A 24,235-nucleotide genomic window follows, 5' to 3' on the forward strand; every position below is an offset into this window, starting at 1 on the left:
AGCAGGAAAGGGAGGACCAACTCCATATTAATGCCCATGATTTTGGAATGAGATGTTCGACGAGCAGGTGTCCACATACTTTTGGTCATGTAGTGTATTTGCACCCATCTCCCATTGACATCAATGCATGATCTAGGCCTACATGAAAGTCAAAGTTCCTAAGTTCACCCTCTTCCAAGTTGACACTTGTCTCTCTCTCCCTCTCTGTCTGTAGCCTAGTCCCATAAAGAAGGACCGTTCCCCGCGGCCCCAGAGTTTCTGCCACTCGTCCAGCCTGTCTCCCCATGACAAGCTGTCTCTGCCGGGCTTCATCAGCCACCGGGACAAACAGCAGCGCATGTCTTACAGCGCCTTCACCAACCAGATGTACTCCGCCTCCACCGACCTCACTTCCTCTTCCCCCGTGGCAGATGCCCCCCCTCTACCCCCTAGGAACCAGGGCAAAGGTGAGACCTGGTTGTGATTGGCCAGGGCCCAGACTTTTATCAGTGTAGGATGAATTTGCCTCTAGACACTGATCTTGGTCCATTTTGTATTTTGCCCACTAATGGTTAAGGTGAGGATTGGGGAGGGGGAAGCTGATCCTAGATCTCTATCTAAGGGAAAATTCTACCTGAAATGTAAATGGCCTAAAGATTATGTGGCCAGTTGTGGAATGTACATAGGATACATAGCAGTGTTGTCTGGTTGGCCAGAATTTACATGTATGGAGGAATTTACATGATCTTTTATCTCTAACACTGGTACTCAGGAAGAACGCAGTAATAACGTTGACTGTTTTTCTCTGTTACAAAACATTGTAATCATAATACTAGTTAACCAATTTACTGATAGTATTTTCCTCTCTCTCTCTCAACCTTACACACACACACACACACACCCTTGAGAGGAATTTATCAATAAGTCGATCAGAGGGCGGGTAGCGGCTGTTATAAAGACTGCTTACACAAGGAAGGCACCTCCAGCAAAAGGATGGCTTAAGGGCTGCTGGCATGATGGAGTGTAAGAGAGAGTGGAGAGACACACTAAAGTGATAATGCCAGAGAAGCCGGTGTTTGGAGGATATATTGGCACGGGTGTTGTTAGGCCCTAGACACAAATCTAGGGTTGCTACCCAAGCCGGCTGGTCGGTCGCACTATCGGTTCGGTTGCCAGAGACACGACACAGTCGTTCGTTCTAAATGTTCCATTGCCATGCTGGCTGGCAACATTCTTATTCCTTGTTGCTAGCTAGCTGACTTACAGTCACCTCACAAAGTGCAGCCAGAATAACAGCAAAGTAGCTGCATTTCCATTTGTTTAAGCTGTTTACTAGTGACATTTATTTGGATACATCCATAACAATGAGCTAATGAGGTGCGATTTAGCCTGGCATAGAAAATGTGCTCTCTCGTCAGGACACTGTTGTTCAGAGCTAGCCAACAACACAGCTAACACAATCACTTCAAACTGAAGCTGGAAAGACTGCAAACTGGCTGCATTTCTTTGTATATATCCATGATTTCGACTGGCTGAGAAACGCTGCCTGCCTGTCTGTCTCGTCCCGACTCCCGAGACATTATTATGGGACAGTTGGAGATTGAATTTGAACATTGAAACAATGTTGCAAATGTAAATTGCTTGGCTGGGCTGAAGAGACAGTGGATTGCGCAGTCTGACGGAACAGAGTAAATAGGCATTTTAACGTCATAGATTTAGCCTGTGGTAACTTGTGGAATAGATACCGGCTGGAATGCGGTTTTAACCAATCAGCATTCAGGATTAGACCCACCCATTGTATAAAGCAAGATAGATAATACACCAGGCTGATAATGTTAACACTTGGTTATGGAAATCCAGGGTTGTGTCCCAAATGGCACCCAATTCCCTACGTAGTGCAATAGTTCGCTATGGGCCCTGGTCAGAAGTAGTGCACTATATAGGGGAAAAGGTGCCATTTGGGACTCAGCCAGCGACATTTCCTGATCAGCAACACTATCTGACAGTACAAACAGACTCCAAGGGGCGAGCGGCACGGTCAGCACAATTATAATGAACCATAACATCCCTCCCAAAGACAGGATTTAGAACACAAACACTCACACCCCAGGTTGCTATTCCCTATCCTTGTTACAATTACAGTGGGCTACATTGTTGGCGCCAATACACTGTTGAGCGGAATGAAGAGAAACGGCGGTTTCTCTTTACACACAAGAGATGGACAGTTCTCTTTTTTAGTGGGCGTCGGACTGACTTGTTTTCCCCTCAGGCGTTTTGATGTCATTTTTCCTCTTTTTCTTTGCTTGTCACTAATAAGATTTCATCAGGGGGTTTATAGAGGCTTGCGTCTCAAATGGCGCCCTATTCCCTATATAAGTGCACTACTTTTGATCTGGGACTGCATAGGGCTCTGGTCAAAAGTAGTGCACTACATAGGGAATAGGGTGTCATTTTCAAATGCAACCAGTGTGTGGGAGAAGCTCACATACGTTCTCTCCTACACTCTTCATCTCTCTCTCTTCATCCCTCTCTCTCTCTCTCTTTTTTTTCTCCTTTCTTTCTCTTTCAGCGCCGCACTTGGCATTCCTCGGCTCTCACTCGCACTACGCCACTCTGGCCAGCACTCGACCATACATCAGTGAATATCCTGTTTTTACATTTTGTCCTGCTGTGCCCGCCCGTATACTTCTGCTGCCCAGTGGCACTGGTAGCGCTTTACTTCCCAGGAAAAATATGGGTGGTGGCGTCTTAAACTTTGAACAATGGCACTGTAAAAGTGTGGTTAATTATAATTTTTCTTACACGCAGCTTTATCACGTTTTGTGACATGTCGCCACCCCTGAGCTGCAAAGTGCTATCGTACCTTATGTAGGCTGACACTCTATTCCCTATATAGTGCCCTATGGGGTCTACAGTAGTGCACTATATACAATATAGGGTGCCATTTATGGATGCAACCTGACTCTCCTCTCTAACTGGCTGAGTTCTCTATTAGCCACAATCTTCTAGTGTCTGTTTCTAGGCTTACACGCAGCTGGGAATGGGACTAGCTGCTTTGGGGTAACTTTACTGTTGGTCCAGAAGTCTCAGGAGCGTCCAAAATACACAAAAACACACACAAAACAACACCTACACAATACACACACATTGTTCTTTGTCCGTCTTCTCTGTATTCCTATCTGGGGGCATTTCTCTGTTCACCGGGATGTTGTGTTTTACCTGTATTGATGTTGTGTTAACGTATCTCCCCCACGTTGGCCAACAATTGTGTTAAACCCAGTCCCGATGGCAAGAAACCGTCCTCTCATCTACCCTCTCCTCTCAAGCCCCTCCCCTTCCTCTTGGTATCCCAGGTGACAGAATGAATGACGCCTGTCCCTTCACTGCATGTTTGTATGTTGTCACTCCTCCAGCTCCTCCCTCCACCCTCACCCCCGGAGGCAGCTCCACCCTGTCCAAGAAGAGGCCTCCGCCCCCTCCCCCCGGGCACAAACGCACCCTGTCTGACCCACCCAGCCCGCTTTCCCACAGTAGAGGGGGCATTTACGTGGGTGAGTCCTCCCTCGGTGGGCAAGACCCAAGCAGACACATCTAAATACTGCTTGGTCGTCTTTATTAACGAAGGACATGATCCATAATAACATTAAAGTCTCTGTTCCTGGACAGTTGTAGTGTGTGCAGGCTTTTGTTCCAGCCCAGCACTAATAACACATGATTGAACTAAAGTCAATCTTAATGCTTACCCACACTGAGGCCCTACAGGACCAGAGTTACCCATCTCTGGCCTAGTATTGAGTGTGTTTCCAATCAGGTCTTCCCCATGACCATGAGTGTCAGTGCTGTTCATGAATGACTGACACATCCTGGTCCTTTTATGGTGTGATGGCAATGATACAGACACATCCTGGTCATTTTATGGTGTGATGGCAATGACACAGACAAATCCTGGCCATTTTGGAAGGTGATGGCAATCCTGTGTAAATGTATGTGTTAGTGTTGGATGTCAGATTGTTATTTTTGTCATCATTTTGTCTCATCTGTGATGTTTTTTGTATTGTGAGATAATGGCCTCAACAGCATTAGTATAGAAGAAAATGTAGATTATTAGCTGAATAAAGCTACACTGAACAAAAATATAAACGCAATTTGTAAAGTGCTCGTGTTTCATGAGCTGAAATAAAAGATCCCAGAAATATTCCATATGTACAAAAAGCTTATTTCTCTCAAACTTTGTGCACAAATTTATTTAAATCCTATTTAGTGAGTATTTCTCCTTTGCCAAGATAATTCATCCACCTGACAGGTGTGGCATATCAATAAGCTGATTAAACAGCATGATCATTACACAGGTGAACCTTGTGCTATAGAACACAATGCCACAGATGCCTCAAGTTTTGAGGGAGCGTGCAATCGGCATGCTGACTGCAGGAATGTCCACCAGAGCTGTTGCCAGAGAATTTAATGTTAATTTCCCGACCATAAGCCACCTCCAATGTCATTTTAGAGAATTTGTCAGTAAGTCCAACTGGTCTCACATCAGCAAACCAAATGTAACCATGCCAGCCAAAGACCTTCAACTGCGGAATTGTCTGAGACAAGCCATCCGGACAGCTGATGAAACTGTGAGTTTGCACAACCAAAGAATTTCTGCACAAACTGTCAGAAACTGTCTCAGGGAAGTTCATCTGCGTGCTCGTCTTCACCAGGGTCTTGACCTGACTGCAGGTTTCAACTAGGCGAGTGGTTTGCTGATGTCAACGTTTTGAACAGAGTTCCCAATCGTGGCAGTGGGGTATGGGCAGGCATAAGCTATGGGCAACACAATTGCATTTTATCAATGGCAATTTGAATGCACAGAGATACCGTGACGAGATCCTGAGGCCCGTTGTCGTGACATTCATCCACCTCCATCATGTTTCAGCATGATAATGCACGGCCCCATGTCACAAGGATCTGTATACAATTCATGCAAGCTGAAAATGTCCCAGTTCTTCCATGGCCTGCATACTCACCAGACATGTCACCCATTGAGCATGTTTGGGATGCTCTGGATCGACTTGTACGACAGCGTGTTCCAGTTCACTCCAATATCCAGCAACTTCACACAGCCATTGAAGACTGGGACAACATTCCACAGGCCACAATCAACAGCCTAATCAACTCTATGCAAAGGAGATGTGTCGCTCTGCATGAGGCAAATGATGGTCACACCAGATACTGACTAGTTTTCTGATCCATAGTTTTTTTTTAGGGTACACTACATGACCAAAAGTATGTGGACACCTGCTCGTCGAACATCTCATTCCAAAATCATGGGCATTAATTATATGGAGTTGGTTCCCCCTTTGCTGCCCAAACAGCCTCCACTCTTCTGGGAATGCTTTCCACTACATGTTGGAACATTGCTGCAGGGACTTGCTTCCATTCAGCCACAAGCATTTGTGAGGTCGGTCACTGATGTTGGGCGATTAGGCCTGGTTCGCAGTCAATGTTCCAACTCATCCCAAAGATGTTCGATGGGGTTGAGGTCAGGGCTCTGTGCAGGCCAGTCAAGTTCTTCCATAACGATCTCGACAAACCATTTCTGTATGGACCTCGCTTTGCGTACGGAGGCATTTTCATACTGAAACAGGAAATGGCCTTCACGAAGCACAGAATCATCTAGAATGCTATTTGTATGCTGTAGCGTTAACATTTCCCTTCACTGGAGCTAATGGGCCTAGCCGGTACCATGAAAAACAGACCCAGACCATTATTCTTCCTCCTCCCAACTTTACAGTTGGTACTATGCATTGGGGCAGGTAGTGTTCTCCTGGCATCCGCCAAATCCAGATTAGTCCGTCCACTGCTCCAGGGTCCAATGACGGCGAGCTTAACACCACTCCACCAGACGCTTGGCAATGCGCATGGTGATGTTAGGCTTGTGTGCGGCTGCTCGGCCATGAAAACCCATTTCATGAAGCTACAGACGAACAGTTCTTGTGCTGACATTGCTTCCTGAGCATCGGTCAACGGTCCCTGTGAGCTTGTGTGGCCTACTACTTCGTGGCTGAGACATTGTTGTTCTTAGACGTTTCCACTTCACAATAACAACACTTGACCAGGGCAGCTCTAGCAGGGCAGAAATTTGACGAACTGACTTGTTGGAAAGGTGGCATCCTATGACGGTGCCACGTTGAAAGTCACTGAGCTCTTCAGTAAGGCCAATCTACTGCCAATGTTAGGCTATGGAGATTGCATGTCTGTGTGCTCGATTTTGTACACTTGTCGGCAACGGTTGTGGCTGAAATAGCCGAATCCACTCATTTGAAGGGGTGTCCACATACTTTGTGTATATAGTGTATCTGTAACCAACAGATGCCTTCTGCATTCCCAGTCATGCGAAATCCATAGATTAGGGTCTAATGAATTTATCTCAATTGACAGATTTTCTTATATGAACTGTAACTCAGTAAAATCTTTGAAATTGTTGCATGTTGCGTTTATATTTTTGTTCAGTGTTGATCCCCATCGTACAGCTACCTCCGAGGGTCCATAATAGTAGCTAATGGAAAGCTCAGCCTGACATCTCCTTCCCTTAGACTTTTCTACTATAATGTTTGGGTACAGCAATATATTTGTATACCAGTTACAGTATATGTATAAATGGACTACATAATAATAATAATGAATTATAATAATTTAATCAGGAGAATTAAATCAAAATCAAAGATGTGCCTATTTAGGTGACCATTTTGGGCTGTGGGGTAATATGGGGATGAATATTATATACACTGAGTTGCATGTATCCATATCTCACAAACCATCTCGACATTTCAGGAAGTGACTCCATCCCTCCACCTGCGAACAAGATGTCACCGTTATCCAACAAGTTTGAGGGCATTCCACAGCAGCAAAGGTACATAGGCATCCATTTTGGATGCAGGCATTTAGAATATTTTCCTAAATATTGTTTAGGATCTTTTTATAATTTTTCATTAACTTCCTATAACCATCTGTTTTCAGCACTACTTCTAGCAACACAAAGTCTACACTTGGTCCAAGGGTTCTACCCAAACTACCTCAGAAAGGTACGTTGTATTGGATTAGCAATGCCTATAACTGTAGGTGAGATCACCTTATTTTCAGTATACTGCCCAGCATTAGAGTCAACATGTGTTTAATATAGTACTTGCGTCCTGGTTCTTCTCTTAGTGGCACTGCGTAAAATCGACACCATACACCCATCTATGGACAAACCCGGTCTGCCTCCGGAGGTGCTCCAGAAATCCCCTCCAGGACCTGAATGCCTAACAAAAGCCATTCTACCCGACAAGCCCCAACTAGGGGACCTCCCCCCCAAACCCCAGCCCTCTGAGCTGCCCCCTAAACCTGGAGAACTGCCACCCAAGCCCCAGCTCTCCGACCTCCCCCCCAAACCGCAGCTAGGGGACCTACCACCTAAACCCCTGCTCAAAGACCTACCCCCCAAACCTCAGCTCTCCCAAGATGGCCATCCGAAACCGGGGGTAGCAGATCTGCCCAGTCCTAGACCACCCCCTGGAGAGCCTGCGCCGAAGCCCCATCCCCCGGAGTCAGCGGCGGCCAATCAGCAGGCAGAGACTGAGAGTCCATCCTCCCAGGGCAGCGAGGACACCAATGGGAGCCCGGCGTGTGCTCCAGACACACCAGTGCCCTTGCCCAGGAAGAATACGGTAAAGTTCACTTAAGGACACCGCAGAAATCAGAGAGCTTTAATGGTATCATTGAGTAATATCTGGGTAGTTCTGCAAATGGGTCCCACTGGTTGGTTGGGCCAGTTCCTCTTGGGTTGAAGCCACAGATAGGGTTGTAGTGGAATTGTTAATAGGTGGGTCAAAAGACAGAAACTTTTGGCAACCAGACCATTCCACATACTATTCACTTGTCCCTGGTGACATTTCTGGTAATGTTCATATGTGTGTTTAGGGGAAGACCAAATCTCGGCGGGTAAAGACCATCTATGACTGCCAGGCCGACAATGATGACGAGCTGACATTTGTGGAGGGAGAGGTGATCATAGTGACGGGAGAGGAGGACGGGGAGTGGTGGGTAAGTAACTTCCCCCTAACAGGCTCACTGATGTTACCCAAACACTATTAGATTAGAGTAGAAGTTTAATAGTCACATGTACAGGGTTGCAGGGTACAGTGAAAATCTTAAACTCCAATCTCCAACAATGCAAGTCAAAGTCAAATAAAAACAATCAACAATCCCCAAATACAGGTGTGCCAAGCTTGTTGCATTATACCCAAGAAGACTCAAGGCTGTAATCACTGCCAACGGTGCTTGAACTAGAGTAAAGGGTCTGAATACCTATATAAATGTAATATTTCCAGTTTTTTTTTTAATACTTTTGCAAAAATGTCGAAAAAACGGTTTTTGCTTTGTCATTATGGGGTATTGTGTGTAGAATGATGAGGGGGAAAAACTATGTAATACATGTTAGAATAAGGCTGTAATGTAACAAAATGTGGAGAAAGTCAAGGGGTCTGACTACTTTCCGAATGCACTGTATATTAGAAGCTATAGAAATGTATTTATTAATGTCAACATTTGTTTTTGCTACGTTTATTCTATTACAAGCACCTTATTGCATATGTTTTTATTATATTATGTACTAAAATAAAAGGAAATTTGTATTTGAAAAAATCCGTATATGTATGTATGTGTGTGTGTGTGTGTGTGTGTGTATACAGTACCAGTCAAAAGTTTGGACACATCTACTCATTCAAGGGTTTTTCTTTATTTTTACTACTTTCTACATTGTAGAATAATAGTGAAGACATCAAAACTATGAAATAACACATATAAAATCATGAAGTAACCAAAAAATGTTAAACTAAATTATAGTTGAGATTTTTGGTTCTTCAAAGTAGCCACCCTTTGCCTTGATTACAGCTTTGAATACTCTTGGCATTCTCTCAACCAGCTTCACCTGGAATGCTTTTCCAACAGTCTTGAAGGAGTTCACACATGCTGAGCACTTGTTGGCTGCATTTCCTTCACTCTGCTGTCAAACTCATCCCAAACCATCTCAATTGGGTTGAGGTCGGGTGATTGTAGAGGCCAGGTCATCTGATGCAGCATTCCAGATGGGATGGCGTATTGCTGCAGAATTCTGTGGTAGCCGTGCTGATTAAGTGTGCCTTGAATTCTAAATAAAAAACTGACAGTGTCACCAGCAAAGCACCCCCACACCGTCACACCTCCTCATCCATGCTTCATGGTGGGAACCACACATGCGGAGATCATCCGTTCACCTACTCTGCGTCTCACAAAGACACGCCGATTGGAACCAAAAATCTTACTTTTGGACTCATCAGACCAAAGGACAGATTTCCACCAGGCTAGTGTCCATTGTTTGTGTTTCTTGGCCCAAGCAAGTCTCTTCTTCTTATAAATATCCTTTAGTAGTAGTTTCTATGCAGCAATTCGACCATGAAGGCCGGATTCACGCAGTCTCCTCAGAACAGTTGATGTTGAGATGTGTCTGTTACTTGAAGCTAACTCTGGGTCTTCCTTTCCTGGGGCGGTCTTCATGAGAGCCAGTTTCATTATAGCGCTTGAATGGTTTTTGCAACTGCGCTTGAAGAAACTTTCAAAGTTCTTGATATGTTCCGTATTGACTGACCTTTATGTCTTAAAGTAATGATGGACTGTTGTTTCTCTTTGCTTATTTGAGCTGTTCTTGCCATAATATGGACTTGGTCTTTTTACCAAATAGGACTATCTTCTGTATACCACCCCTACCTTGTCACAACACAACTGATTTGGCTCAAATGCATTAAGAAGGAAAGAAATTCCACAAATTCACTTTTAACAAGGCACACCTGTTAACTGAAATGCATTCCAGGTGACTACCCCATGAAGCTGGTTGAGAGAATACCAAGCGTGTGCAAAGCTGTCATCAAGGCAAAGGGTGGCTACTTTGAAGTATCTCAAATATAAAATATATTTTGATTTGTTAAACACTTTTTTTTGGTTACTACATGGTGTGTTATTTCATAGTGTTGATGTCTTCACTATTATTCTACAATGTAGAAAATAGTAAAAATAAAACCCTTGAATGAGTAGGTGTGTCAACTTTTGACTGGTACTGCATATATGTGTATATTATTATAAATATATATAAATGATATATATATATATATATATATATATACACACACATTAAAACACAAAAACACAGTCATGGGAAGCACAAGTTGAACATCACAAATCACCCAATGGTGGGAAAGTGCTAAGATGGAGGCGCAGTGGCTTGAGAACAGCGTCCCCTGTAAGTCATCTAGTGTGTATATAAATCATTGGGTGTTACCTTAAACTAGTTTCAACTTTACCGTACTCACACTGCCAAACAGACCTAATAGCTGGCTAAACATTGAAAAAGAACACCTGTGCAGTGCAGTTCTCCTCAACTCACACATTCTCTCTGTTTCCTTTCAGATCGGCCACATTGAAGGGCACCCGGAGAGGAAAGGTGTGTTCCCAATGTCCTTTGTCCACATCCTGAGTGACTGACAGCCAGACGAGGCTTGCACTAACCCCGCCGCCCTAACCCCTAGAAGTACCCCTGTACTGTAAATAGCTACTGTAACAACCTGACGTGAAACCAGTGTTCTAAAGAGAAAAAAAAATGCAATGAAGAAACCCAAGTAGGCTCAACTAGCCACTGGATGCTGAGCACATCCATTTTGTAAATACAAATGTGTGTATTTTTCCTCTTACCAGTATTATCTTAATCTTAGAGCACGACCTATGGCTGCCGTAGCCACTCTTACCCTAAAGTGTATGTTTATGCTGTTACTGTGTATATATGTATGTAAATATATTTGTGTGTGTGTGTGTATATACATGTACAAGCATACATGCGTTCTCTGCTTGCCAGATAATAACCAAGTATCAGGGCAGCCGTGTTTGCATTTTATCTGTAATCATTTTACTAGTCATCCCTGATATCATTGCTTGCATTTCTGGAGAAGGCCAAATATGAAGGAATAGGAAAGAGATCATGTCACTAGTCTCTCACCGTTTCCTCATCCTACACCACATTAGACTGGAGATTCTCATGTCTCCAACTGAAACCTACCATGAAAACTCAGCTGAGGATTAAAGATGTATTCATTCAATGTATCCCTTGTTCTTGCTCGCTTTGTGTGTACATGTATTCGGATAGTTTTACAGTATTGACACTTGCTGCTACTTTATGGTGGGATATCAGAAACCCCCTGTGGAACCGCACAGGTCACCAGTAGTAGACTTAACACCGTTTCACTCTGTCAAGTTATCTTCACGCTGTACTATGTGGAATTGAGCAGAGTGCTATTTAAAATGCCACTCAAATCAGGGTTTGAAGAACCACTTCTGAAAGCCACTAACACTCACAAGTACATATGGGAAGGTTAATGTCAGTAAGCAAGAATGTGAAAATTCTGATGGCCTGGAGAGATTTGAACTAATGTCCAATGACATTTCAAACTTAATGTGGCGTCAATGATTTCCAGACGAGAGCTCCACTGTTAAGGATACAAACTAGTTTGTGGATATTTATTAAATCCAGCGAGGCAGTCAAGCAGAAATAGTTTGCCTGTCACAGGGTTTTCCTCAGAACGCTGGGTACTTTTTTGGATGACAGGAAATTGCAAATAGTGAACAGGATATGTACCCTTCACTCCCCATTTACTTCATCTCCTCTGGTTTCAACCCATGTAAAGGAATATCAACCCCAATCATTCCATTGTACTAATAAAAGTGTTGTAATGGATGACGTCTTTGCCTTTATTATACTGAAAAATAAACGCACCATGTAAAGTGTTGGTCCCATGTTCCATGAGCTGAAATTAAAGATTCCGTTAATGTTCCATATGCACAAAAAGTTTCACATTTTGTTCACATCCTTTAGTGAGCTTTTCTCCTTTGCCTAAATAATCCACCTCACAGTAGCCGACTCAGCATGATTAAAGGTGCAACTTGCATTGGGGAAAAGGTCACTATATATATATGGAGTGCTCACAGATGTCTCAAGTTGAGACAGCATGCAATTGACATGCTGACTGTAGGAATGTCCACCAGAGCTGGTGTCAGATGATTTAATGTTCATGTCTAAGCCAGTCACCCCCCCCATCCCATCCCCAAGTCCAAATCAAATGTTATTGGTCACATGGTTAGATGTTATTGCGAGTAGCAAAACGCTTGTAACCCAGCCTCAACCACATGGATGGCATTGCTGTGAACAGCGTGCCCCATGGTGGCAGTGGGGTTATGGGCAGGAATAAGCGACAACTGCATTTCTCAATGTCAATATGAATGCACCATGATAAGCTCCTGAGGCCCATTTGAAATTATGCATCCAGATGCATGTCTATTCCCAGTAATGCAAAACCCATAGATTAGGCCTCAATTTCAATTGACAATCCTCATTTACCGTAACTCAGTAGAATCTTCAATTTGTTTGGGTTACATTTTGTTCAGTATGCCAATAGAATGAGAGTCAACCATGGTGCCTTAATTTTAACAAGGCTAAAATGTCTAGTAAAGAAACTTAGGTGGTTGCTGCTAAAGCCAAGGAATAGTCACTCGTTTACATTCACAGATGAACAGAACAGCACTTAAGTGAAACAAAGTAATTTTGAAAGGACTTTTATTCGTCAGAAGCTTTTTGCACAACCTTTCACATTTGTCTGAGACAGGCCATTCAATTGTTTAAATTACGCCAAATGGTAGTACAAGCTAAGAGAAAGTTATTTTTTCTTCAAAAACAGTGCTTTGTATTGCAACACAAATTATATATATATACACAAATAATAGTCAACTTAAAGCTTTATCCTCAAGCTCTTTCATACCAGAACAGCTGGTAAAATAAAAAACATTTATTTTGAGACTTGGCCTTTCTGTGCATGCTTCTTTGATCCATGGTCCTTATCCACCGACTTAATGACTCCCACAGCAACAGTCTGTTTCAAGTCCCTCGCTGCAAACCGACCTGAAGATGGAACACATGGATAACAAATTACTTTTATTGTTAAAACCAAGTCAGCCATATTTTAGGTAAGGCACATCTGGTGAACAAGCAGTAATTTATCAAAAGACAGACATGATGCAGTCAACATTTGGATTGGATAGAAAGCCATGCGCTAATAAAACATTACACTAGAAAATGTACCACTTAATTCCAAATGTTCCATGCCCACTACCAGGGATGTTGCCTAAAAATATTGAGAGAAGTGTACCTAAAGGAGGGTAGGTGAAGAAACTCTCCACACAGAGGGGTCTGTTGGGGCTCATCTTGACAGTGGCAGCATCACCAGACTGCAGGGTCTGGGGAAAGTCCTCCAGCTTCTTCCCTGTGCGACGGTCAATCTTCTCCCTCAGCTCTGCAAAGCGGCAGGTCACATGAGTGGTGTGGCAGTCCAGTACGGGAGAGTAGCCAGTCTTGATTTTGCCAGGATGGTTTAGGATTATGAGCTGTGGGAAGACACAAAGACTTCAGTTAAACAGTAATGGGCTACAGAACAGGTAGAGGGATCTGCACTAGTAGGGAACAGATTCACATCCTAAACCAGGGAAGATTTGTTTGACAAACCATCAGTACGTTAGATAATGGGACACTCGCCTTCAATACTGAATTGCCATTTTCAGATAGTGACATAAACCTGTACCTGTGCCACAAAGCTGTTGACATCAGAGGGAGGGTCATGCTGGGCGTTCCCCGCCACATCACCACGACGGAGGTTCTTTACAGACACGTTCTTGATGTTGAAGCCCACATTGTGGCCAGGCCCAGCCACCTGCAGACCCTCGTGGTGCATCTCAATGGACTTGACCTCGGCAGTCAGCTTGGCGGGAGAGAACATCAGGGTCATGCCGGGCTTCAGGACCCCCGTCTCGATCTTCCCCACTGGAACCGTGCCCACTCCTGTAGAACAGGGAAAAAGTGACAATCCAACTACTCACAATTTGTGAAACATGTAGACCCCATGAGCCACGCCTCACCTCCAATCTTGTATACATCCTGCAGGGGCAGCCTCAGAGGCTTGTTGGCAACACGCACTGGTGGATGGATGGAGTCCAGGACTTCAAGTAGAGTTCTCCCATTTGCATGCCCTTGCCCGCGCTTGACTTTAGAGCCTTTGAACCAGGACATCTACACCGCAGAAGAGGGTTCATGAGTCACAGGTGGATAAAAATTATACTTAAATGTGGATGAATGCAATTACAAACTACTCACTTTCTGAGATGGGGCAAGCATGTTCTCACCGGTCCAGCCAGAGATCGGAACAAAAGGCACAGCAGTGGGATCATAACCGATTCTTTTGAGGAAAGTGCTCACGCTTTGGACCACTTCACCAAAGCGCTTCTGGTTGTATGGTGGCTCAGTCACATCCATTTTGTTTACAGCGACAATGATTTGCTTGACACCAAGCGTGTAGGCGAGCAAGGCATGCTCCCTGGTCTGGCCATTCCTGGAGATACCAGCCTCAAACTCCCCTTTGGCCGCAGACACGACCAGGAGGGCAACATCAGCCTGAAATGAAATGGTGAACAAAGGCTTAAGAACAGGTTACCACCAATTCACATTGGCCTAAAGTGTTAATAGCCCCCAGGCAGATACACTACAATGGGCAACGTCACCTGTGATGTCCCTGTGATCATGTTCTTGATGAAGTCACGATGGCCTGGAGCATCAATTATCGTGATAGTGTATTTGTGTGTGTTGAATTTCAACAATGAAATGTCAATGGTAATTCCCCGCTCCCTCTCAACTTGCAGTTTGTCTAACACCCAGGCATATTTGAAAGAGCTCTTGCCCATCTGTAGGATGAGAGAATTTAAAATTAGCTATAGTTGTAGTTGTTTAATACATATAAAATGTTGCGCCAATTAGTTTCTTACCTGGGCTGCAGCCTTCTCAAACTTCTCGATTGTTCTTGGGTCGACACCACCGCATTTGTAGACCAGGTGACCAGTGGTGGTTGACTTTCCGCTATCAACATGGCCTATGATGACCACGTTTATGTGGGTTCTCTCCTTCACCATTTTCAACTAGCTTCAGCTAACAGATAAACTTCACCCAAAGAAGCCTCTAAGAGTATAGTGCTCGAATTTGAATGTAATAATTGTGTGCGTTACCCTAGTCTAAATACTTTCGTACTCGTCGTCGTAAAGGACTTCTATCAAATGTAGGTGGCATTTTATAGTCGGGGCTCCTGTAATGTTTTGATTGAAGTCAGGCATGTGCATTCATTAATGCTGCCCATCTGTGCAGCCCATCAATCATCGTTTCCCTTTTCCCCCTGTTCTTGAAGTCGTCTAATCATATATCAGACGTGACTGGACAGGTGAAAGCCAAGAAGCAAAGTTCTTGCTTAACGCTAACACAATCATGTTAGATCAGTATTTCAAAGAAGGGACAAATAAATTGTATTTTCAAAGTATTTCGAACGGTTTTCATAGTCTACTTTAGTTTTGAATATTATGTTCGTACTTTAATTGTATGAAAATGTAGGTCTAAATTAAACTGGAATTGCAATACATACTGGCTAAATGAACGTTTACTTTCCACTTTAGCTATAGCCTATGTATTATTTGCCAGGTGGTTATTGTTTCTTTCACGTTCAACTTGGCCTGATATGTGTTAGCATTTTGTAGGCAAACATTGCTGCGGGCTAATTCTTTTTTTTCTTGCGGATTAAGGTACACGTTAATGTAACACGAAATTGCATGACATGTGTCATGTTCACACTGTAAATAACATTTGAACTCGGCAACATAAATACAGTAATACTAATCTGGTTACTGTAGCCGAGACCCGTGGGTCCGTTGTGTTCGATTTGCATTCAATGCAACCTCTCGCGCGTTGTTGAGGTTGTAACCTGTCTGTTGCACAATGACGTTAGACCAACCCGGAAATAGCGGACAACTGAAGCGAATCGTTATTCTTTGAGCTGCTAGCGTGGTAGCTACCAGGTGGAGGACGACTGCCTTTTCTTGCACTTCGAGCATTACGGTAAAACACAATTAAGTAAATGTTACTTGTAAATATGGTCTCCAACGTAATATTGCTTTGTTATTATTGATGTTTGGCTAAGTAAGTGTGCTGCTGTGAATAGGAGTAGAGTATTCAACAGGAGGATCATTCATTGGGGTCTGTATACTGTAGGTGCTTTTTTAGCAACGAGGGTGTATTCACTAGCGTCGCTTTCAATTGTATTGGGTTGCACAAAAACAGTCCCTGGGAAGCAAGAAGTTAAATACAATTCAATTTCAATTTAATGGACCGGTGGCAAGGACGGTTGGTCATTATGACGGGGGAATTTGAGACCAAATATCTAAAGGATAGTATTATTAAACAAACTTTCCAAACGTGGGGCTGTTGTAGACACACTTCCTCTCTGCTTGTTTTATGTCAAAATAAAATTCCTGCACGTGCGCCATAATGTGGACAAAAAAATGAATAACTTTTGGGGGTCTTTTATTTTGACATGAGGTAAGCAGAGATGAAGTGTGACTGTTTGGAAAGACTGTTTAATAATATGATATACGAGTTTATGACCTAGGTACCGATACCTGATAAGCATTCATATTGAATATGAAGATTAAGAATTTGATTAAGATTAAGAATTTCCATCCCATTTGAACCCCCCGTTCCATCCCTCTGCTGCAGTGTCTCAAACCCGAACATGGAAGTGAAAATGTTCAGAAATCTAGTTTTAGCCTTTAAATGTCATGCTTGTAATGTGACTAGGCTATGGTCTATTGACATGATGTTGAGTGCAAAATCTGCTGTACAAATCTCACACGCTTAACCACAATGCTCTGTATGTAGGCTATAGTCACATGACTTTATGGCCTACTTTTCCAAACCATAATTCAAATCTGAGATGTAACCTACAGAGACCAATAATGGAATAATGGAGTGTTATTACAAGTTACCAGCACAACTCTACAACCATATTCATTTCACTTAGGATTGGCACTGATCTGTAGTGTAAAGATGTTTGACGTGACAGTGCTTAGATTAGGGACATGTGGTTAGCAGTAAGACTTCTCATTGGTTCAAAGAGGTACACTGTGGTCCATCATATGACTGTTACCTCCATGGCTCATCAGAGGGTAAACAGGCTTGGCCAGCATGGTGCTTGTATGGAGAAAACACTCCACTACCCGACCTTGTCCACTGTAGGAACAGATGCTGTAAATAAAGTCTATCTTGTTGTGTTATATACCGCATGTGGTTGTCAGCCATGTCACAAGAGAAATATAGGCTAGCTATAATTTTGCTTTTCATCTTTGGGAAGTTGAATCTAAAGTTACCAATTGGGAGTTTTTTCCTCCATGTCGGAGCATCAATATCATTACAAGTTAAAATGCCCGATATGGGTCTGATGGTGTTTTTCCTGGCATCTGGCCAGCCATTGCAAGCATCTGAGTGGATGTCCACTTACAATACACGTTATGACTGGGGTAGAGGTGGTGAGGGAAGGTGTGAACGTTGTAATGTCCATTGACAGATCTGTAAGACAGGCTACTTATACCAGTAGTGGTTCCTGCTGATTTGCATGCAAGCCAAAAGGAGGAAGCAAGGCCTTCAGCTGGGGTGCGCGTTGAGGTGTTTTCTTTAAGAGATGTAGACAGACTTCCTTTGTCACTTCACAAACTACAGATCGCAACAGTACATGTGGTTTGGTGATGACAAGGAGATAAGAATATCAGTATGAATCTGCATTTGATCTGTGAGAACCCGTAGGCTGTTTTATCTGTTTTTATGAGACAAAACATCATTCATTTTCGCTTTCCGCTTTTTTCAAAATGCAGGTACAATCGACTGGTGCATGCCCCAACCATGAGAAATGGGCCATTTGAATTAGTCATTATCACATACCTGTAATTTAATGGGTCATTAACAAAGAGAAAGATCATTTTAGATGAATCCCATAAGACCAGTGCAGCCAGGCCAGACAGTTCAGTAACAACTATGAGTATTTCTGCTGCCTGTTCTCACTGCTCAGAGACTGGTTGGGTTTGTCTACTTTCTGTGAAATCACCATGAAAGCCTCTCACTTCAGTGGTAACTCAATTGAGACCCAGTGAAATTCTCTCAAATGAACTTCAATCTACACATCCTGTATAGCACGATGACTCATAAAGAACTGCATTGCTTTTCAGTTTAGTCTTGAACAATTCTGGAGCATCATTTATTTTTTTAGAAGATACACATACTCTACATGCTTTGTATTCCCACTATAGGTTCATGCATTCATTCTTTGTTCATCTGACACACAACTTTATTACATTATAATAACACAACAATATACAATATTATGTTATCCTAATAAACATAACATACCAAGACAAATATGTGACCTCTATAGCCTTCCTAACTGAGTGACAGTTCTTTCTGACATTTAGATTTACATGCACATGTTTTTATTACTGTAGGCTACTGTTGGCTACTATTGTTCAGTGCATTTTTATTAATAGCTGTAGGCTACTTTGACGTCAGCGTGGATTCATTCGCAGGCTGTAAACCCATTTTTCATCCCACTCCCTTGAACACGCCCAGTATTACGAAGCGGTGGTGGACTCTGTATCCTGGTCGCTCTTGATAGTCGTTTTCGTCCTGTGATATACCAGTGAGACGAGACCATTCAATGAATTAACAGGAATAACTGTCCGTCGCGATGTGATACACGGACCATTCTGTTCGCCAATCTCTGATCATAGTTGTAAGTATTGACAACGGATTGCATTTATTGTCCTTTACTTTGTATCAGTTTCTTGACAGGATAGCGCTACTGGCGAAGGCTGCGTGGCGGATGGAGGTGATTGTAGTCCATAGTAGCCTACATGTGCTTAGAAATACCGTGCTCATATCTTTCATTGCAACTGAAGTTACGCCAAATTTCACTGTACACATTTTGGAAGGAATAGAAATGACTTGCTCGCACGTCTGCGCTCATTGCCGCGCAACAATAGTTACAAAAATAACTGTCCGGTTACTGTGTCAGTGCTCACACACAAACTTTGTAGAGCTGTATTGCAGTTCACATGTTTCGTAAGACAATCATTTTAGTTGATTCGCACGGACTCACTTATAGGGTTCTTTATCCAACCGACGGTGGGACTGCATCCATAGAACTAACCGAGGTTGAATTTCACCTATGAAGTAAACTAGATGATATAATCTAGTCGGTGATATACCACCAAGCTACCTTTGATCTTTCACTGTATTCATATCTTCTTCTGATGGATACTCACAATCATCAATTCAAAATCAATAGGCAGTCAGTCTACAAATATGTTGATTTCATGACATTTATGTTGTGTGTTGCATGGCCTGTGGATGCGTTGTATCCACTCACTTCGGTGATTACCTCAGGAAAGGGATATATTTGAATAAAGCTAGTTAAGTGCAGTGGGTCCTCTTACTTTTTGTCGGACACGTTCTTTCTTGTTATTGTTGGCTCTGCTGTCAAACATCTCTAAAACACACAAACGAAATATGCCTTGTTATTTTAAGAATGTGTGCCCAAAAGTCGACTCAAGACTAGTGCATTTCTCTTATACTTGCTTTGTTTTTGTTTGGTCCTGTATGAATGCTCCAAATTCCTGACCCTCGCGTATTGGCCAAGGAAGACGGGAATCTACTGGTGCTTGTCCAGGATTCAGCAGGTCTGTTCTTTGCACAAGAGCAACCTAAAATGCCCTCCTGGCTGTGCTTAACCGCTGTCTCTCAGCTACAGTGCATGTCTGTGCATGTCTACAAGCACTTTTTGTGAAGACATGACACTTTACTCATGTAGTGGAAAAAGTCAAGGTTCATCTATCTAGCATACCAAAAACAGCAGAAGCAAGGGCAACCTATTTTTAACGTATGTGCAAGGACAAAGGTATCTCTCGATGGAAACGTAGTAGGCATAGCCTATCTACAGGGACATCCTGTGTTAGGAAATATTGGTGTCACCAACCTTTACTGTTGCTTCTGGGGCCTTTGCACCCTGCCTTGAAAACCAACCTGGACTCGAGTAGACATAACATTAGGAAATGTAAATATATTAGCTAAAATGCTAAGTAGTTACAAACTAGCTATGTAAGTAGTTGTTAAAGTTGCTATATGCTAATGTTGTCCGTGATGAGATTCGAACGCGCATCCGTTGGGCTGCTAGACGTTCGCGTTAACCTTTTGTCTTATATAGCCATACCAAACATAACATATCATATTTATTTGAGTGTTCCGGCTTTACAGTTACATCTAGTCTATGCGACCAAGCTGTGAAAACATATCGGACGGAAGTGCTATAGTGTTAGTTCGGCCTTCTCTGGTTAGCAGATTTAAAACATGCGTTGGAGTGCGCCTTTGTTGTTTGTCTCTTGCTATGTGCTGTAAAACATCAAAGAAGGGTTATGTTGAAATTGTGTAGGCAGGGCCTATAGTTGTTGTGGGGTGTATATTGCTGGGAGTAGTTAAAAGGGGAATGTGTAGGCCTACGTTTTGTATGCTATTTCTCTGATGTGTCTGTGTATGAGTCAGTGCATGTGCCAGCTCTGGGAGATGCTGACTGGTTCTGTGAAGCCTTCCTCTTAACTTTCTCACTTCCCAGTCCCTGTCACACCACTGATCAGAGAGGGACAGATCATGTACCCTCATCCTCTCTTGGGTATGAAGCCTGACTGTCCACATGAACCTCAAATATCCTAACTGAAATGTAACCAATCATTCTTGGTTTGAGGAGAACATCATCTCTCCTTACATGTCAATGGGTTGTGTGATGGCACTGTATTATAGGAAGGTTATGAACACACTTAACTCTTTCAGCAGATGCTTCATTATTAGCATTCCAGTACCTGATCCAGTTATCAGTCCCTCTCTTGTATGTGGTGTGTATCTTTAGCAGGTACATGCAAAATGGCCTTTGCATTAGACACTCAACATTGGGCTATAAATAACCTGGCCTCTCCTGAAGATAAAGTGTTGAGGACAGAGTATCCTTAGCTTCCTGGTGAACAGGTGTATTCATTAGTGCACACTGTAGCGAAACATTTTGCAACGGAAAGTGTTTTACAACAGAAACAAGAGTTTGTTATTGGACAAGTTCAGTTAGTCCCTCCTCGTTTTCGTCAGTTTGCTTCCATTAGGTTCCAAGTGAATTACAAGCCTGCATCATTCACGCACGTGCACGTGCACACACACCACAACCACCTCCTGACTTCTGAAGGTAAAGATGAATCCCATACATACAGTTGATTTGATTCGATCTCCCGAGTGGTGCAGCGGTCTAAGGCACTGCGTCTCAGTGCTAGAGGCATCACTACAGACCCTGGTTCAATCCTGGGCTGTATCACAACTGGCCGTCATTAGGAGCCCCATAGGGCGGCGTACAATTGTGCCAGCGTCATCCGGGTTAGGGTTTGGCCGGGGTAGGCAGTCATTGTAAATAAGAATTTGCTCTTAACTGACTTGCCTAGTTAAATAAATGTTCAATAAATAAAATCATGGGCTGTTAAGCCTTCTGTGTCCCCCGCCCACGTGTCAGTGGACACCATAGAGTGGGGTTGCTACACCACAGATGGCACATCAGCAGGGGAGAAATTCATCTTTCACACCTCCCTGTTGCCACAGCGCCCCCGCACCAAATCTCCATCCTACAGTACATGATGCTGGAGCCATCCTATAGAAAGTAGAGTTTAGTTGTCAGCCTGAGACGGGTCTAAGCAGTGAATTACCCCTGCATACTTCTGTTTGGAGCGTTTTATTCAAAGAGTTTTCTTTTTTGTGTCAGCTATTAATCCATGAAATTATATGCAGGCTTTGTTATAGGACGTGGAAGAATCACAAAAAGCTATTATCTTCTTGTACCCCTACCTTGACTCATCACATAAAGCTGCTGTTTTCAGAATATCTGACCAGCCAACTTGAGACATTTTTAATTATCCCCCTATCAAAGCCTGAAAGCAGCTGCCTCTCCCTTTTGAAGCAATTTGTAATTATGCCCTCTGACTGTGAAATCGAGATGACTCACAGTGTGACTCCACCAGTTGCACTCTCTTCCTTATTTTCAGTCTCTAGGCTACATGACAGCTCAATCGTGTTCTCAACTTCCTTTTTTTGCTGTGGTAGAGTATAGTGGTAGCCCTCTACATTTTGAAAAGGTAATCAGCTTTGCTTGGGTGGGATCTGTCAGAGATTGTTACATGTTACTAGTGCGTTCAGAAAGTATTCAGACCCCTTGACTTATTCTAAAATTGATTAAATATTTTTTTTTCCCTCATCAGTCTACACACAATACCCCACAATGACAAAGCAAAAACAGTTTTGACAGTTTTGCACGTTAATTAAAAATAAAAAACTGATATCACATTTTACATAAGTGTTCAGACCCTTTACTCAGTACTTTGTTGAAGCACCTTTGGCAGCGATTACAGCCTATATATATATTACAGATTACAGCCTAGGTATATATCTACAAGCTTGGCACACCTGTATTTGGGGAGTTCCTCCATTCTTCTCAGCAGATCCTCTCAAGCTCTGTCAGGTTGGATGGGGAGCATCGCTGCACAGTTATTTTCAGTTCTCTCCAGAGATGTTTGATCGGGTTCAAGTCCGGGCTCTGGCTTTGCCACTCAAGGACTTTGAGACTTGTCCCGAAGCCACTCCTGCATTGTCTTGGCTGTGTGCTTAGGGTCGTAGTCCTGTTGGAAGGTGAACCTTCACCCCAGTCTGAGGTCCTGAGTGCTCTGGAGCAGGTTTTCATCAAGGATCTCTCTGTACTTTGCTCCGTTCATCTTTCCCTCATTCCTGACTAGTCTCCCAGTCCCTGCTGCTGAAAAACATCCCCACATTATGATGCTGCCACCATGCTTCACTGTAGGGATGGTGCAGGTTTCCTCCAGAAGTGATCCTTGGCATTCAGGCCAAAGAGTTCAATCTTGGTTTCATCAGACAAGAGAATCTTTTTCTTATGGTCTGAGCGTCCTTTAGGTGCCTTTTGGCAAACTCAAAGCGGGCTGTCATTTGCCTTTTTACTGAGGAGTGTCTTCCGTCTGGCCACTCTAACATAAAGGCCTGATTGGTGGAGTGCTGCAGAGATGAGATAACCTTCTAGAAGGACAATAATCTCCACAGATAAACTCTGGAGCTTTGTCAGAGTGAACATCAGGTTCTTGGTAATTTTTTGGTACCTTTCCCCAGATCTGTGCCTCGACACAATCCTGTCTCGAGACTCTACAGACAATTAGTTTGACTTCATGGCTTGGTTTTTGCTCTGACATACTCTGTCAACTGTTTGACCTTTTATATAGACAGGTGTGTGTGTGTGTGCTTTTTCCAAATCATGTCTAATCAATTGAATTTACCACAGGTGGACTCCAATTAAGTTGCTGAAACATCTCAAGGAGGATCAATTGAAACGATGCAACTGAGCTCACTTTCGGGTCTCATAGCAAATGTTCTGAACACTTTTATGTAAATAAGGTCTTTTTAAAATGTTAAATAAATGTGCTTGCCTAAATGGTAGAGGTCGACCGATTATGGTTTTTCAATTCCGATACCGATTATTGGAGGACAAAAAAAGCCGATACCGACTTTAAAAAGAAAATGTATTTGTAATAATGACAATTAAAACATTACTGAATGAACACTTATTTTAACTTAATATAATACATCAATCAAATCAATCTAGCCTCAAATAAAAAAAAATGGTTTAAATAATGCAAAAACAAAGTGTTGGAGAAGAAAGTAAAAGTGCAATACAGTGGGGCAAAAAAGTATTTAGTCAGCCACCTATTGTGCAAGTTCTCCCACTTAAAAAGATGAGAGGCCTGTAATTTTCATCATAGGTACACTTCAACTATGACAGACATAATGAGAAAAAAATTCCAGAAAATCACATTGTAGGATTTTTTTATGAATGTATTTGCAAATTATGGTGAAAAATAAGTATTTGGTCAATAACAAAAGTTTATCTCAATACTTTGTTATATACCCTTTGTTGGCAATGACAGAGGTCAAATGTTTTCTGTAAGTCTTCACAAGGTTTTCACACACTTGCTGGTATTTTGGCCCATTCCTCCATGCAGATCTCCTCTAGAGCAGTGATGTTTTGGGGCTGTTGCTGGGCAACACAGACTTTCAACTCCCTTCAAAGCTTTTCTATGGGGTTGAGATCTGGAGACTGGCTAGGTCATTCCAGGACCTTGAAATGCTTCTTACGAAGCCACTCCTTCGTTGCCCGGGCGG

At 42.9% G+C, this 24,235-nt stretch overlaps 3 protein-coding genes across 8 annotated transcripts in view; 2 read left to right on the top strand and 1 right to left on the bottom strand.

Moving 5' to 3' along the window:
• The window catches only part of LOC115130349 (arf-GAP with SH3 domain, ANK repeat and PH domain-containing protein 1-like), a 68,600-nt gene extending 56,739 nt beyond the window's left edge, over positions 1 to 11,861 (top strand). The window contains exons 24-30 of one of the 3 annotated variants that reach the window (XM_065019515.1): positions 215 to 446; positions 2,549 to 2,617; positions 6,799 to 6,877; positions 6,985 to 7,049; positions 7,174 to 7,673; positions 7,927 to 8,049; positions 10,447 to 11,861. In XM_065019515.1, coding sequence (XP_064875587.1) covers positions 215 to 446; positions 2,549 to 2,617; positions 6,799 to 6,877; positions 6,985 to 7,049; positions 7,174 to 7,673; positions 7,927 to 8,049; positions 10,447 to 10,521 — 1,143 coding nt within the window. In that variant the 3' untranslated portion in view covers positions 10,522 to 11,861. Of the gene's footprint in view, positions 1 to 214; positions 447 to 2,548; positions 2,618 to 3,392; positions 3,531 to 6,798; positions 6,878 to 6,984; positions 7,050 to 7,173; positions 7,674 to 7,926; positions 8,050 to 10,446 lie in introns of all 3 variants that reach the window. The other 2 variants (XM_065019514.1, XM_065019516.1) reach the window with 2 other exon arrangements.
• Positions 11,862 to 12,623: 762 nt separating this feature from the next.
• On the bottom strand, positions 12,624 to 15,173 carry eef1a1l3 (eukaryotic translation elongation factor 1 alpha 1, like 3). Its single transcript, XM_029661413.2, has 7 exons — positions 14,893 to 15,173; positions 14,632 to 14,811; positions 14,228 to 14,524; positions 13,993 to 14,143; positions 13,659 to 13,915; positions 13,230 to 13,464; positions 12,624 to 12,982 (listed from the first exon to the last, which is right to left on the bottom strand). Exons 1-7 carry the CDS (start codon positions 15,034 to 15,036, stop codon positions 12,870 to 12,872), a joined length of 1,377 nt encoding a protein of 458 aa, XP_029517273.1. The 5' UTR covers positions 15,037 to 15,173; the 3' UTR covers positions 12,624 to 12,869.
• Positions 15,174 to 15,898: 725 nt separating this feature from the next.
• Positions 15,899 to 24,235, top strand: part of fam49bb (family with sequence similarity 49 member Bb) — a 38,681-nt gene continuing 30,344 nt past the window's right edge. For 2 of the 4 annotated variants that reach the window (XM_029661417.2, XM_029661415.2), the window contains exon 1: positions 18,604 to 18,725. The gene's annotated coding sequence lies outside the window, so the exon portion shown is untranslated. Of the gene's footprint in view, positions 16,007 to 18,603; positions 18,726 to 24,235 lie in introns of those variants that run through there. The other 2 variants (XM_029661414.2, XM_029661416.2) reach the window with 2 other exon arrangements.

This window comes from Oncorhynchus nerka, linkage group LG6 (genome assembly GCF_034236695.1).
Source record: "Oncorhynchus nerka isolate Pitt River linkage group LG6, Oner_Uvic_2.0, whole genome shotgun sequence".
Taxonomy (NCBI): domain Eukaryota; kingdom Metazoa; phylum Chordata; class Actinopteri; order Salmoniformes; family Salmonidae; genus Oncorhynchus; species Oncorhynchus nerka.

What these genes read in the sequence shown, in the direction of transcription:
- eef1a1l3 (XM_029661413.2), bottom strand. Translation starts at nt 15,036, where the DNA reads ATGGTGAAGGAGAGAACCCACATAAACGTGGTCATCATAGGCCATGTT. An exon ending in TGATCACAGGGACATCACAG is followed by an intron (nt 14,525 to 14,631) that starts GTGACGTTGCCC and finishes ATTTCATTTCAG; the next exon opens with GCTGATGTTGCCCTCCTGGT. An exon ending in TGCTTGCCCCATCTCAGAAA is followed by an intron (nt 14,144 to 14,227) that starts GTGAGTAGTTTG and finishes TCTGCGGTGTAG; the next exon opens with ATGTCCTGGTTCAAAGGCTC.